This window comes from Bradysia coprophila (genome assembly GCF_014529535.1).
Source record: "Bradysia coprophila strain Holo2 chromosome X unlocalized genomic scaffold, BU_Bcop_v1 contig_130, whole genome shotgun sequence".
Classification (NCBI taxonomy): domain Eukaryota; kingdom Metazoa; phylum Arthropoda; class Insecta; order Diptera; family Sciaridae; genus Bradysia; species Bradysia coprophila.
Window position 1 is genome coordinate 2,335,287 of NW_023503296.1, and position 15,536 is coordinate 2,350,822.

Below are 15,536 nucleotides of genomic sequence, written 5' to 3' on the forward strand. Positions count from 1 at the left end.
TATCGATATGTTCAACTAAACAATTATGGTTAACTTTGGATGTAATAAGTGTTTGTGAAAATTATGCGATAAAATATTATGGAGCACAGCGGAGGAATATAGGGACATTACACTCGACGTCGTCTATTAACAAAGGGGCACCAAGGGTGGTGAACAATGAGATGATGAAAAACAGTTTAAAAAGGGCCTAGAGCAGGGCCTATTTTTGGTAAATTCGTTTCCCGAAATCTAAATTATTTGCGGAACATAACGGTAATCTTCTGTAAATTCGGAGGAAACTATACTTCGAAAAATGCTGTTAGTTTATGACCTTGTGACTTTGTATGCTTTGAGCCAATAACTTTGACTTTACGAGTATTTGTATTGTTAGTTTTTCTGCTCCCTGTACCATGACTTTCGGGAGCAGTTTTCCCTTCGTAAATTAATTTACTCATACAGCGTCCTGGCATATGAAAGAAAATTGATTCAATTTGAAAAGATACAAATTTGTAAATAATGTTTTTTACCTAAGAGAAGCCATGCGTCATCGTTGTCATTGTCAGATGATAAAAGGTCAACATTCCACTTCAACGAACAAGTCAATATTCCGAATATTTTACGAAAAACAAAATTCTTTTGCAACATTGCGTTTTCTCCACAAAACAACTTTTTCGGAGTTTCAGTGAAATCTCACCTCGGTCAGGGCATTCGATCTATCCAATACGAGAATATAATTTTCTAAAAGTTGTAAAATTAAATCCGATGAACAAGTAAAATAAGCGCCGATTTTTTCCTCTTTCTTCAACTTAATGGAAAATGATCATATTACAGCAATTTTATTGGAATTCTTTTTCATTGTTAGCCATTAATTTTACCGTCTGCGTGCTTATTAAGAACATTCTCTATAAATAACAAGCGAACGAATTTATTAAACATGACTTTCATGACATGATTAAACATTCGAACCATGCCTTTTCTTAGATTTAATTCTCGGCAAGTATGGAAGTACATAAACAAACAAATAGCTGAGGTAAGGCGACACTTAGAATATATTTGTATCCGCGTACTGGTTTAAAAAAGATTAATGTGAGAAAACTTTTCTACACATTTCGAATGCCAATTGCTATGCTTATTGCACATAATTAGCAACAAAAGAAAAAGATTTGAACAATTTTGAAGAAAAATAATGATAAAATCAAACGCTTATGGATTACAATTCGTTTAATTAAATCCATTTTTCAGTTGCAGTTACTCAGTCAGAGTATTATTATGATTTTGTTACCCACACTCCACTGAATCCGAGTAATTAATTCTTCTCAAGCGAACTCATGCCGTTCAGATCCTTATAAAATAACGCTGCGAGAAATTGTTTTCACTGTACGTGTATCCATAGACAACACTCACTGTGAAACATATAAAATTGTTCCTACTATTGTACACTTCCCTATACACTTTGATCGCATGTTTTATTCATTTTGAATATGTTTATGTGCAGAAATGTAATAAGCGTAACGATCATGTGGTCTATTTATTAGTTGAATTAAAAACACTGCGAAGGTGTGCACATTATAACTGAAAGTCGAAGGCGTGTCTTTTAGGAGCATTTTGAATAGAACTGCTTTGATTGGATTATTGAAATCGGAATTATTTTAATGTTCAATGTTTTCGTTTGAGAGTTTTGTAGACTCTCAATAAATATTTTATCTTTTTATAAGGTTGTGCCAATCGATCAGTTGATGTACAATATTTAAAACATTCTTATCGTTATCGTACTGTACCAAAAAAACAGTGAAGGAAAATTGGTTTGAAATTAGATCAATCATAAACGCTACTGACGATGTGGTTGCATTATTTGTTAACCCAATATTCGATTGACATTAATAATTTCCTACTTGGAGCGATTGAATTTGTCGATCGTACTAAATATGATGTTGTTTCTGACGGTTTATAGTACATTGGTTTCAGTTTAGGAGGTCTCAAATACAATGAAGCTTAATAATAACAAGAAATAAAATGTAAGTGGAAAGCTATACCTAATTCCCACTAGAGCAAGTGACTACTTGTGGGACCGGAGGCTCGGTAATAATTAGGTGGTGAGCGATAGTATCTATATAGTTGGCAACAGTGCGTCTGTCTTGAAAATCAAACACGTCAACGTCTGGAACATTTACAGGCGGTATAGATGCTACAGTGTTGAACAAGGCTTTAATATGCTCGGCGACCCTGGTTGTCTGTGGAAGAAAAACTCTGTTCACGAGATTCCAAACGCTTATCGAAAAGGATGTGGCGTGGTGCCAGACCTTTGAAATTAAATGCTTACCGTTTCACTCACTGTGAGCTTTATGAGAAGTTAAACGAAATATTTACAGCCAGATGATCCTTTTCAGATTTAATTAATCTAATAGATTTTAACCTATTTTCGAAAGCGCTATAGTCACGATCATACGTTTGTCATGTTCAAATTAAAATGTCGTGTCCGAAATTTTGTTGCGAAAACGGCGTGGGGTAATCTGGCACACCATACAATCTCTAGGAGGCGAATCTGGCACAGTCATGACTTTTCGTTACATGCAGTAAAAGGACGCGTGTGCCAGATTCCCCGATGCCATCACAACACACTCCACAGCACTGCTCCTACCATGAAGTTCATGACATGAACACTAAACTGACAAATGCCAAATTTAGAGGCTTTAGTGATAAGAGCTACCCAGAGCATAATATTTGGAAATTATTTCCCAGAAATTTACTAAAAGCCCCAAATTTTTTTCTTTGCATTTTCATAATTAATCATCAGGAAAAGTTCGAAAACTATGAAAAAGCAAAGAAAACAAATTTGGACATTTTTTGGGAATTAATTAGGCTTCCGCCTAGGACTGTTATCGTTGTATGGGACTTTCACCAACTAACGGTATATCTGGAGATATCCTCAGATAGAAAAGATATCCCAGGGAGGCAAAAACCTTTGCAGCGTTTATTTTCCATAAGTTGATCATGTAAAAGATTTCATTCGGATATCTGTTGTAACAATAAAAAGAGAAGATTTACATGTTCTAGCCAGAAATCTTCAGGCAAATAATTTCTGCGAACAGTCGGTCTCAATAGAAGTCAATGTTGCTACTCACAAAAAAATATTGGTCAGGCTAATTTGGACAGCAAACAAACATATTTGAAACTCCGTTTTAATTTTAACTTTTTATTTCATTTATTTATCGACAAAAAGTCCAGGAAACACTAACAATTTTCTCAAATTTAATTTTGAATCAAAGTTTTTTTGTTGTTGTTTTCAAATACAACGTACTTTCGCTTTAAAATTTTTATTTTTCTTATTTTTGTTTTTCCGATTTATTTTTCTTGCAAAAAAAAATATCACAAATTAAGGATATTCAAAATGTAACTTTCCTTTATATTATTTTGGTTAGTTTTTGTTTAAATTTGTCTTTAACTTAAAATTTATATGTTAAAAAAAATGAGTCAACAAGAAAATACGACAATTACAATGCTTTACCTGTTTGTTTGCTCTTTTTATTCCTCGAAAAATGATATTAAATACATTTAAGGCAAGTCTCATTCATCTACTGCACCACACAGTCTACAATAAAATAACGATCTTTTTCGTTCTGCCACACTGTCACAACAATGTCAGCAATGTCATCTCCGAAGTGGTCAATTTAGAATCTAACCTCACTGTATAGTGTAGATAAGTTTGAATTACTTTTACAATAGAACCAAGGCAGTGGTAGCGAACCCGTTACCAAGAATTGGATAACGGAACTGAGTTTTTTTTATTATTCATAGTAAAGTCTGAGATAATCCATTTTTCACGTCGTTAGAAAAATTCCTTTTGTGCTTTTTTAATGACCTTTTAACATAAATCAGTCGCTAGCGGAAGGCTGTTGATCATAGTCTGATTAATACCTGAGTCTTGGCTTTACAACGAGAAAAATGAATTTTTGTTGTCTCAGTTGTCACCTTTAAAACGTTTTGACTGAACTAAATACTTTCACTCATTGGTCACATTCCAGAGGTGGAATGACATGGACGATCAAAGGAAACCACAAAAAATATAGGAAATTAGTCATGTTGACCGACACGACAATGCGCTATCACACCATCCCACCTCTGTAGTCTAGTTCGAATCTCACTTAACACGTCCGAGTGGACTGTTCATAACTAAAAGTTGGAGTCAAGTGTGGAACTGAAATTTTAGCATGACAAACATTGCCAGTTGTAGAGATGAAATAATTAGATGAGTCGAGACTTTAACGTAATATTTAAGTTTACACAACATTTATATTGCTTGAAGCAATGCAACCTATAAAAAAAACTTGTGAAGAAAAATTGATGTCACAAATCACGAACCATAGAAACTTCATATGAAAATGCGTTGGTGTCCTTATGTTTGTATACATCGTCTAAAAGTACATTATACACCTGGCTCAAAACAAATAGGACGATCGACAGGCTTTTCATGATCATTTGAAGGTCCCCATGAAGAATGGAAATATTTGTTAAGCCCAAAGAGAAGAAAGTCGAAATCATTACCGCATCTTCCTACTAATTTTGAGCCAAGTGCATGTTATATGGTAAGCAGTGGGCAAATTAGCCGATTAGAAATGTTTCCATTGGAAAGTTTGGATATTTTTGCTACTTCATTATTGGCTAAACACCGCACGGTGCTGTAAGAGTGTAGTCTCCAGGGTAGTAAAAATCATGCAAAATAAATTTTATGAAAAGAGTGCAGGGGTTGTCATTATAGAAGAACGCGATGCAATTTTGATGCTTCAAATGCACTTACTTTCAAATATAACCGAAAAAGTCAAGCCATTTGCTTGTGACCTCGTTATACTGGACATGAAAAATGTTTTCGAGCAAAATAATAAGAGTCGTTGGATTCTTTTCGCATAACATAATCATGTATGTTGAACTGCATTGAAGTGGCGTTTCCAAGCATCAAAACTGTTTGAATCGCGTCAATTAAATGCTTAAGGTAACTACGCAGTGATGTGCTGCGAAATTTTGTGTTTCTCCTTTGAAATGAATAGGAGATCTGTTTCTCATATCAAATCTAGAGAATTTCAAGCAATGAGAGGTGCTTGTGTTCCGCAGACCTCATCTACATGATCAACAAAAAACTTCACTGCCACATCACTGTGTACTTAGCTTTTAAGGAGTCATTTTACCAGGAAACAGTGCATTTTTTCTGGCACTGTTCGTCAATCGTTTGTTGAGCGTTTCGATAAGTTATTAGATTCGTAACTTCTGTCCATTTGCACATAAAACATATCGTTCATTTAGTAGTGCCAGAAAAAACTCGTATCGCCTTCCAATAAATCGACCTGCTAAGTGTAGTGTAGTATATCATCTGCTACCGTACGAATAAATTAAATTGCTTTGCAATGTTAAAACTAATATCATTAAATGACTAAAGTGCTGAATGGCATGTAATGTAAAACATCATACCATTTGCTGGTATGACGAAAATTTGTCTATGCATTTTGTAAAAATTGCTGGTGTGTTGCTTGATTGCTGGCCACTTGATTCCACCGAATGTGCAGTTTTGGTAATATGTGCTATGTGGTTGTTATAAACGATTTTATTGAAGGGCACCCAGTTACCAGAACTGTTCACATGACAATGGAACAGTGGTCATGACATTTTGAGTTAACAAAAACGTTTTCTTCAACGAATTTCTACATATATAATATTCACTATGACCGACTGGTTTAGCCAGAAACATGGACTGTAAAATAATTTAATAAATTAATAAAATTATTAAAAAAAATAATTGAAAATTAAAGCTAAATAAAACGAAAGTAAATTGTCAACAAACACAAAAAAAGAAGATTTTCTTTTTAAATCTACACCTTAAACAATACTCTGTGGTAAACTCATAATTTCGCGACGACAACAGAAAAGACACAGATTTACAAAATGCCATTCAATTGTAGTTTTTCGTTTAAAAAATAATAATTAAAAAAAACACACTGGCTGCTTCAAATACACATGATAACCCAGACGTAATTTTGTTTAACAAGTTTCTTCCTTTTCGGTGAGTTTGGTCGGTTTCACGGCACGAGTTTTCATCGGAGTCGGTGTTGGCCACTTCCATGTAATTGGCATTGAACTCTCATAGTTGAAATTGTATAGTTGACCTTCTAGCCATTTTCGTTTATCTTCCGGTTCTGGGTAAGTACTGGCGAGCCCTGAAAATTTATTCAGTGTTTTAAGTTATTGATTGAAATCCCAGTTTGGAAAATATATTTCAAAAACAGGCGCAATGCACGGTTCCCCTGAACACGGAAGAAGTTTTATGGAGAGGTACCCAATAATTGATTACGGATTTGAATAGAGGACTACTAGAGGAGTTCAGAACCGTGCTCAGTGAAATCGCCCTCGTTGCTTCCCTGAACAACTTTTTTTTTGAACTGTAACCCCCCTTGAAAAATGCCTCATTTTAAGGTTTGAGAAAACGAGTTTTTATGCAATAAATTGATTAGTATTCCATAGTGGGACCTTCCAACTAAACTATACCACAGAATCAAAATCACCATGATAGACTCGGCAAAAATACTGATCTCGACCAACCGAATGTTGGAAGTTCGTCCTACAACGAGTTTTACGAATCAAACTAAGTCAACACAACAGCTAACTTGAATTGTTCCCATTAATATTAGTGGGTTACACAGGAATTACATCGAATATTTATGGTCTGAGCAAGCAGAAGAGTCAATACATCGCGAATTTCTCAAATATTGGTAGAAATATCAAATTAACTACTTGGAATCAGTGCACTACGCTGATCGATTGAAGAAAGCTGTAGTTGAATTTTCGTTTCGACATTTGTAAAAATTATGTCCCAACTTTTTTTTACAATAAACATGAATGAAAACAATTGAAGTTAGCTGTTGTGTTGACTTAGAATTCGATTGGAACGTCCCACTATGGTTATAGAATACTAATCAATTTACTGCATAAAAACTCGATTTCTTAAACCTTAAAATGAAACATTTTTCAAGGGGGATCACAGTACAAAAAAAAAAAAGTTGTTAAGGGAAGCAACGTGGGCGATTTCACTGAGCACGGTTCTGAGCTCCTCTAGTAGTCCTCTATTCAAATCCGTAATCAATTTTTGGGTACCTCTCCATAAAACTTCTACCTTGTTCAGGGGAACCGTGAATGAGGAAACTAGAATTTTATCTATATTTGGAATGGGCAAAATAAATTATTCGCAAACCAATTTTCAAAGTTATGGGGTTGGGTGTTCAAAATGCTAGATCTATATATATACAAAAAAGGAGTTGGTAACTACAATGCTAGACGATTTGGTCGGGGTAAAAGTAGGGTTTGAACGAAACCAAACAAAAAGTTCATCCAGAAAACAGTGATATTCGTCAATGGTTACGTTTTACGCATGATGTAGGTTATTCACAGATAAAATTTACATGTTAGCGTGCGGTATAGTGCACTCTACGTCACTGTTTGTGACAGTGAAAATGCACTTACTGTCCGACAACACCTAAAGTAGCTTACGTAATTGCTTGTTAATTATTGTTTTCGTTTGGTTTTCGGCTCTTTCCGCAGCGCTCACACTTGCCGTGATGATTTTTGGGAATTTTAATCCTGAAAATTCGGAATAATTCTGACAAAAAAATCAGAATTTTTTTTCGCGAATTCCGGAGTTTTTTTAGAACTATTCGGAATTTTCATAAATAAAATTCCAAAAAAAGGCTCTGAACACACGCCAAAACAATTTATTTACAAGCAGGTACGTAATATGCTATTACATAATATGAGACAAATAGATTAGTGTTTGAAGATGTAAAATGTTTATTTTTACTAGTCCTACGTTTTTAGTTGCACTAGCATATCAGCCAGTCATCGATTTGAACAAGTTACAATTGACTGAAGACCATCGTGAATATACGGATACGTCTGAAACATCGCTGCCTAAGAAAACGCGAGACTTACACTCATTATTTTAGCACTCTTGGCGATCAAAAACGAAAGCGCCACAACTATTAGGTAGTGTAACGATATGGCACAGATTTCCAGCCGTAACCGTGATAGACAAAATACTTCTTTCTTAGAAAATATGACTTTTCATACACCCAATTATTCACTTCATCCTATTCCGTTTTGTACAATTTTCCACACTCGTACCGCCGAAACGAGCAACTTCAAACAAACCGAAACGCATACTTCAATACGCCAAGTGTGCTTCTTATTTCACATGAAAAAACGTTTAAAATGGTTTTGAGTTCAACATCTTACACAATTTGTTTGACTTCCACAGCTCTTTGTTTTGCATAAAGTTCAAATGTTCCATTTAAATCGTCTGGAAAAATTTAATTAAATATAAACCATCCGCGACACCCACTTTCATTTCCTTTGGAAAACTATACTCGCTTTATGGCGGCATGGCACACGGGCACACAGTGTATATGTATACGTGCCACTGCATGTTTCGTTTCAGCTGTACTGTGAAGTCATGTTAACTCATGAAGTTAACAGGAGGTTTGTTATCATCACTTTATCAATTTTTTAGTGAATGTAACGAGGGTTTCTTTTGAAAAACAGCCTACCGAAGTCGGACGCATTTTCCAGTGGACTTTTTTATATGTGGTAAGAAACGTATTTGACCCGAGAAGCTAAAACCACTTTCAAAAAAATTCCTCGAAGCTTGTGTTTCTGGTGAAACACTTGCACTTTTCTTACACGAGTGTCGTGTGGGGTGTCATTAGAAAGGCAATCGCATGTACTATTGAGCCGAATAAAGACTTATTGGGTTTAAAATTCATCCACACCGAAATATGTGCAGTTGAAGCTTTCAACCGAAAAAGACTGAGAACTTACACTGTTCTTACAGAATTTTCTCGAGGTACATGAAACGTATATGGTCGTGTGGGATGACATTGGAAAGGTAATTTTATGTGCTTTCGGGTCTTATGGGGTTTGGATGGATGCGATGAAATATGGGCACTTAGACATTTCAACTTCTATTTCATCGTATATGCATCCAAACCACATAAAACCCTACTTGGTCCAAAAGCACATAAAATTACCTTTCGAATGACACCCCACACGACCCAGTACAGCTCGTGTAACTGGAGAAATTTTTGTAGGAAAAGTGCAAGTGGTTCTGGTTTCTAGGGACACATAAAAAATTCCACTAGAAAATAGAAAATAGTAGGAAACCCTCAACAGGACTCTGGTCGATTAACTTTTAAAAATTATTGGTCGGTGAGTAAGTAGGTTTTTCATGTCGCTTCAAACAAAGTTCATTTTCATGCAACTCGGCATCTCTTCGAATATATTACACTTCAAATCACACTGCATCCTCTCGGGATTCAACTTTGATGTGTAGATTGGACCCATTTTTTTGGCAATTGTATCGATAAACACTTGGAGATCACAATGACTTTCGTAGGAGCTAATGGACAGTTCTTTTTCATGTTTTAGTACGAGAGTTTGCTATTTAGTTTATGAATCAAATCGTGTATTAGCACAAGGAAAAATCCGGGGAACTCAATTCAGATATTTCAAATCAACATTCATTGTACCTTGAGCTGCCATTCCCTCTAATTGATATTTTTTACGCATTTCATCAGCGTTTAATAAAATGTTTTCTAAAATCACGTTCAAAGTGAAAAAGAAAAATTAAAATTGACTCTGACAATTGGATGTAGACATTCAGGTTCCGCGACAGCACGTACTATCGAAAATAAAATCCAAAATTTTCAACCTAACTCACCTCTAGCGTACGCATATTTAGTAATGCCGACCGCAATTCGAAGCGAAACTTCACGCACCGAATCCAGCGGTGGATACAGCGAACCGCTTTCCAAATCCTCGTCTTGGACGCATGCAGCCAGTTCACGAGCTGCAATCAAAAATACATCGTCTGGAATGTGGTGCATTAACGTTGCAATTACTCCCAATGCAACTCCAGGAAAGATGTACGCATTGTTGCCCTGGCCCGGCTTGATTATCTTTCCGTCGTAATGGACTGGCGGGAACGGTGAACCAGATGAGAAAATAACGCGACCCTAGTGAATTGTTGGTGGTTTAATATAAAACAGTCTACTGTACGGTCAGCGATTCATACTTCGGTATTGTGAAATGCAGCTTCAGCTGTACATTCAGCGCGACTCGTCGGATTCGAAAGGGCGAACACAATCGGTCTCTCGTTGCAGGCAGCCATTTCTTGTAGAATTTGTGGAGTGAAGAGACCCGGCGTAGCCGATGCTCCAATCAAAATCTGTGGACGAACAGATTATAACGCAACGTTCAAAGTATTGCAATGCATTACTTACGGTTGGTTTGATTTCTTTGACAATTTCCAGCAAATCCTTGACAGGTGGATGGTCCTTGGCATAGAATTTTTTATGGCCGTGCAGGTCTCCCACCTTACGTGTTGTAGTCAAGAGGCCGTCAATATCAGCCATCCAAATTTTTCCTCTAGCTTCCTGTAATGGGACATTTCAGACATACACAACCGAAAACCTATGAAGGCAACTTACATCTTGTGGAATACCATCCGCTTCCATGGCTTTGCAACACAGATCTGCAATACCAATGGCTGCTTCTCCAGCACCGACGAACATGATTTTGTGTTCGGCAAAGGTCTTGCCGGTCACTCGTGTCGAAGCATATAGACCACCAACGGCAACAGCAGCAGTTCCTGCATGAGGAAAATGGTTACAGTCAACATTAAGGAAGCGTAAAAGGTAAAACCAGAAAACATACCCTGAATGTCGTCATTGAAGGTGCAATAACTGTCGCGATATTTGTCTAAAAATCGGAAAGCATTGTGATTTCCAAAGTCCTCAAACTGAATGAGTGTGTTTTGGCCATATCGTTTCACAATGGCGGACATGAACTCGTCAATGAACTCATCATATTCGGCACCGGTAACGCGCTTCTGTCGCAATCCAATGTAGAGTGGATCTTCGAGCAAATCTTTGTTATTTGTTCCAACGTCCACCATGATCGGCAGACATTGATGTGGCTGAATCCCAGCCAATGCGGTATAGAGAGCAAGTTTACCCACAGGTATACCCATACCACAGGCACCCAAATCACCCAGACCCAAAATTCGTTCGCCATCGGTAACAACAATAGCTCGAACATCCGGTTCCGGCCAGTTCCTCAGCACATCGTAAACGTGTCCCCGATCATGAATTGTAACGAACAATCCTCTGGGACGGCGATAAATTAATCCGAATTTCTGGCACGCCAAGCCGACGGTTGGTGTATACACAATCGGCATCATCATTTCGACATTTTCCGACAATAATTTGAAAAACAGACGTTCGTTGCGGTCCTTAGTTTTTGGAGGGGAAGAAATTGATTTTTTCGTTTCGAATTTAAACTCTCAAAATGACAATTTTACTTGCAAGTCGACTAGGTACAAATACTTGTTTAGGTCTTCTTGGTAACGATTAATTGAGATTTTGCATAGTTCAAGTTGTTCTTCTTGTGTTTTGAATCGGGCTGGTTGCAGACCGTGTATACCAAGCACTTGACGCTCTTCAAGAGTAAATGCAAGTCCCTGAAAATGATCAATGATGCGATGCTTTTTGGGTACCAATCACGTTCAACTAGGTACTAACCTTGTTTAGTCGTGGATCTCTTAAGTGATCAATTCCTTGCACCATCGATGGGCAAATAATGTCACCGGTGACTTCGTGGTAATGTCTGTTTCCAGCATCTTTCTTTTTGTGAGTCGGTGTGCTATTGGCCGACGAAACACCCAATATGCGGTTCGTTAAGCATTGTGTTTGTTTGCTCACAGTTCCATTCCTGAAAATTAAATTTCCAATTTTTTTTAGTTAACGGTTGATGGAGTGTGACACCGCAGATGTGTAGTCGGGAATAATTGGTAATTTGAACATGAAACATAGATCGGTTAGCCGTGAATATCATCACTACGCGTTCAACGTATTCCAACTATTAAATCAATTCCGTTTCAATGTTAATTAAATGAAACCGACTGACACACATTCGTCAATTTGCGCAATGTAATTTAAATTGAAGCGAAAAATCTACGAAAAACAAAAATCATCCATTCAACGACCAGAAAAGCCATGAGTGAATCATCCCAAACGAGATAATTTGTTCCGAGATATTGCACATAATACGTTTCAAGACCAAAAGAGTTACCATTATCGTTGTCTCGTTGTCGAGCTCAATTTTATAATGTTCTGTTGACTACATTCGCGAAGTCACCTATTTTCAGAAAACAAAAAAAAATCAACCGAGAGACAGTTGAAAGAAATGAGTCAAAGTAAAAAAAGAAAAGAAAACGAAACACACAAAAAAAACTCAACAGAGATAAACCATGTGATTCATTCGAAGATTTCTATTCTGTTTACTCGCCTAACAATCTAATTTATTCGATAACATACAACGGGCAAATCAAAGTGAGTATATCTGAGTATAAAGTGTGTAGTGCTTATGTAATGCATGTTTTCAGTTGAAATTTTACTTATCAAAATTTTGGAGGTCATTTATCACACTGAACGATCTAACGACGAAAAGTGGAATATGATTTTCAGTTAAACATACAATTAAGAGAGTAAATTCATGGTAATATAGAGCGACTACTGCTCCGTTGAATGATCAGTAGCTTTCCTCACTACAATAAATGTAAGAAAAGACTCGAAGAGAGATAAGAATTGGCTGACATTGACCTTGCTCTTTATCATACGCCTATGCCTTAAGGTTATAAACTAAACTCGACACATTTTACGATGTAGCCTTGAAATCGTCTGGAAAGAGTCTTAACGGAACAGGGCTTATTATTGGGAATTTTAATTGTCAAAGTTCTGAAAAATTCCAAAATTTCTTTTAAAATTAAAATTCCCAATAATAATCCCTGTAACGGAATCACCGACTCTATTGTCTTAACAAATGGTCCAAAACAAAGACCATTTCCATTCGCACACAACCATTTTATCGTCTACATTACAGCCGTATTTGGGTTGCATCACTCATTTAATACTTTAACGGAACTCCACACAGTAGTTCTATAGACGTATTAACATGTAAATATGACACCGAATGATGCAATGAAAGCTGTTAAGTGTAGCTGATTGCAATTTAACAATGGGAGACAGTAAATGGTTTGAAAGAAAGAATAAAAAAAAAAACTTGACAATAAAATACAACACAGGGTCATCTGTTATCATAACAAATTAGCAACAAATTCATTAATTGTTCGTTTGTTTACAAACATTAATGAGTAAAATAAATGGAAAATTCGAAACGCGCGATAAGCTAAAACATTGATGCGAATTGATGTGAGAATTCACTCATATGTTCTCATTACATTTTATAGATGCGATTATCTTTTGTTTGTTCAACAGTAATATTTCTGGTCATCTGTTGTTATCATTTGGGTTATTAATTAGTTTCAATCGTACCAACGAAAGTCTGATAAAATACATTATTGTTGTGATAAGGTTGGGCACACCGAATTTGGTTTCGGTTGTTAGGTACGGAATTCAACAGATAAACGGCTCAAGATTTTTCACTTGAACTAAATATGAACGTATGGGGACTAATTTCAGTAACACCAGTACATATTTTGTCAGACAATTACCTGGAAAAACTTAACTCACGCAAACGATTAGCTTATTTATTCCTGAGAGAACAGGTTGCATTTTATGTCTCCAAGCAAAATTTTATATTTTCCTTCTGAAAAATTAAACAATACCCCGAGGAACTTGGTTACAATGCTGCACACACAGCTTTGAACCTTTTATGTTTAACAAATAAAAGTTTATGAATTTGTAAAGTAATTTTAAGTGAGTAGAACATCTAAAACGAATTCAAGGTCGTCATTAGCAAGAAAAAACAACATACAGCACGTGTTATTACGTGAATGAGTATTGTGAGACATAGAAAATGTTTGGCTGTGAATGTACGAACTGGTAAGATATTAAGACGGCTGTAATATTGGAGGTTCGAACCCTGAAGTAGGGTATGGTTTGTGGCTGCCCCAATAAACACAAACTCCAATTGAAGTTTCAAAAGGGTAGCTTGAGCAAGTTGCATCTGTTTCGGGTATTTATGCCTTCAGTTATGGAAATTGTAAATGTTAGGTTGAAGTGGTTGATGAACCAGCATCACTTTCGACGTTTTTTTCTTCGTCAACTCAACAAACACACTACTTTACGTTTTATACGATCTGCACTACCACATGCGTGGGTGTGACTTTTGAACCGATATGAAAAGTTCGAGAATACTATTTCTCATCAGGCAATGGCGACAGTGGTACAAAGATTACTAAGAGCACCATACCAATTTGCACACTAGTTCTAGCGAATCATAGCTGAAGCAAGTCTAGACACAAATTTAGTTGACTTTAACTGTTGAAGTAAAGAAAAAGTTCAGAAAAATCGGTTCGGTAGATCACGAGGATCCTTAGATTCGAATAATTAGGCGAAAAACATCGTTTTGGGCCTCACGAATGCCTCGGAAAACGTGAAAACAGTAAGTCAGCTAAGAAGATTGTACGAAAGAAGAAGCTAATATTTCACCTTTGCCAATATGCATGTGTTGGATACAACAATTTTCTTTGTAATATTGAACGATCATATGACATCTCACCATGAAATGTAAAAGAAATGAAACTTTAAAATTCGAAACAGTAAGCAAAATGAAGGCGATATAATACCAATGCATCACATTTTCAGCGTTATTTTATTTCACCCACCACCCACGTGAAAATAAAAATCAAACGGAAAGAATACGTTGGCATATCATCTTCTTGTTACTATTCCAGATTTATTTGTCAACTGGTTATCTATCTAATAATAACAATTGGTTGGTGAGGAAACAGGTATCCATCGAAAGAAATCGAGTTATCTTCGCTGCACCATCACCGTACGCTTGCGATTTTGATTTGATTGAAACTTCAAATCTCGATAAATCAATGACGAAGACAAAACAACCAAAATCTTTCATAATAAGTATTTCTGTATGAAAACCACTCATTTAATAACAATCGCTGTGAATGCGAATAATCAAAAATGCTATAATACGAAAATAGACCCGCACTGAATAGAAAGGTAGATTGGTCGGTGCCAAAAATTGTTACATCATCATCGATATGTGAAATGGCAAGAGAAAAAAAAAACATTAAAACTCGATGAGACTGAAAGACTACCCGATTTGTGATCGGTATTTCGAATAAAGAATGAAAAATTAATTTAGAATTTTGGACATTCCTGGACATTCGTTATGGAACTATGTTTTTGTTCGGAGAAATATCGATTTTCCTTAAATTTTGCCAAATAGTAAAACAACTAGACTTTTCTTAGACACGGAAACACACTGGTAATCTATAATTTAATTCACTTTTTATTCAGTCTATTTGATGGGCGAATCAAAACTTACCTCAAATTTCTGACGAACATTGTCTTTTCCTTTAGTTATTCAAACTTGGAAATTAATTCAAAACACACGCAGTTAAACACTTAACACACCGCGAAAATTTTCTAAATGACAATCGATGTTGCTCAGTTTCTCTTTTCATTTTTTTTGAGTTTTAA

General features: G+C 36.1%; 1 protein-coding gene across 2 annotated transcripts; it reads right to left on the reverse strand.

Annotated features, from left to right (window-relative positions):
- Positions 1 to 5,652: 5,652 nt before the first annotated feature.
- LOC119067921 (NADP-dependent malic enzyme) lies at positions 5,653 to 15,536 on the reverse strand. 2 transcript variants are annotated; one of them, XM_037171224.1, is made up of 10 exons: positions 15,382 to 15,536; positions 11,592 to 11,781; positions 11,372 to 11,530; positions 10,726 to 11,302; positions 10,500 to 10,660; positions 10,293 to 10,445; positions 10,085 to 10,237; positions 9,731 to 10,025; positions 9,540 to 9,605; positions 5,653 to 6,182 (listed from the first exon to the last, which is right to left on the reverse strand). In XM_037171224.1, exons 1-10 carry the CDS (start codon positions 15,399 to 15,401, stop codon positions 6,007 to 6,009), a joined length of 1,950 nt encoding a protein of 649 aa, XP_037027119.1. In that variant the 5' UTR covers positions 15,402 to 15,536; the 3' UTR covers positions 5,653 to 6,006. The 2 variants fall into 2 exon arrangements, with proteins under 2 accessions (XP_037027119.1, XP_037027120.1); XM_037171225.1 differs by lacking the exon at positions 9,540 to 9,605.

Coding starts and splice junctions, on each gene's coding strand:
- LOC119067921 (XM_037171224.1), bottom strand. CDS start 15,401: ATGTTCGTCAGAAATTTGAG. Junction 11,782..15,381: donor ATGTTCGTCAGAAATTTGAG/GTAAGTTTTGAT, acceptor TTTAATTTTCAG/GAATGGAACTGTGAGCAAAC. Junction 10,026..10,084: donor CTGCATTTCACAATACCGAA/GTATGAATCGCT, acceptor ACAATTCACTAG/GGTCGCGTTATTTTCTCATC.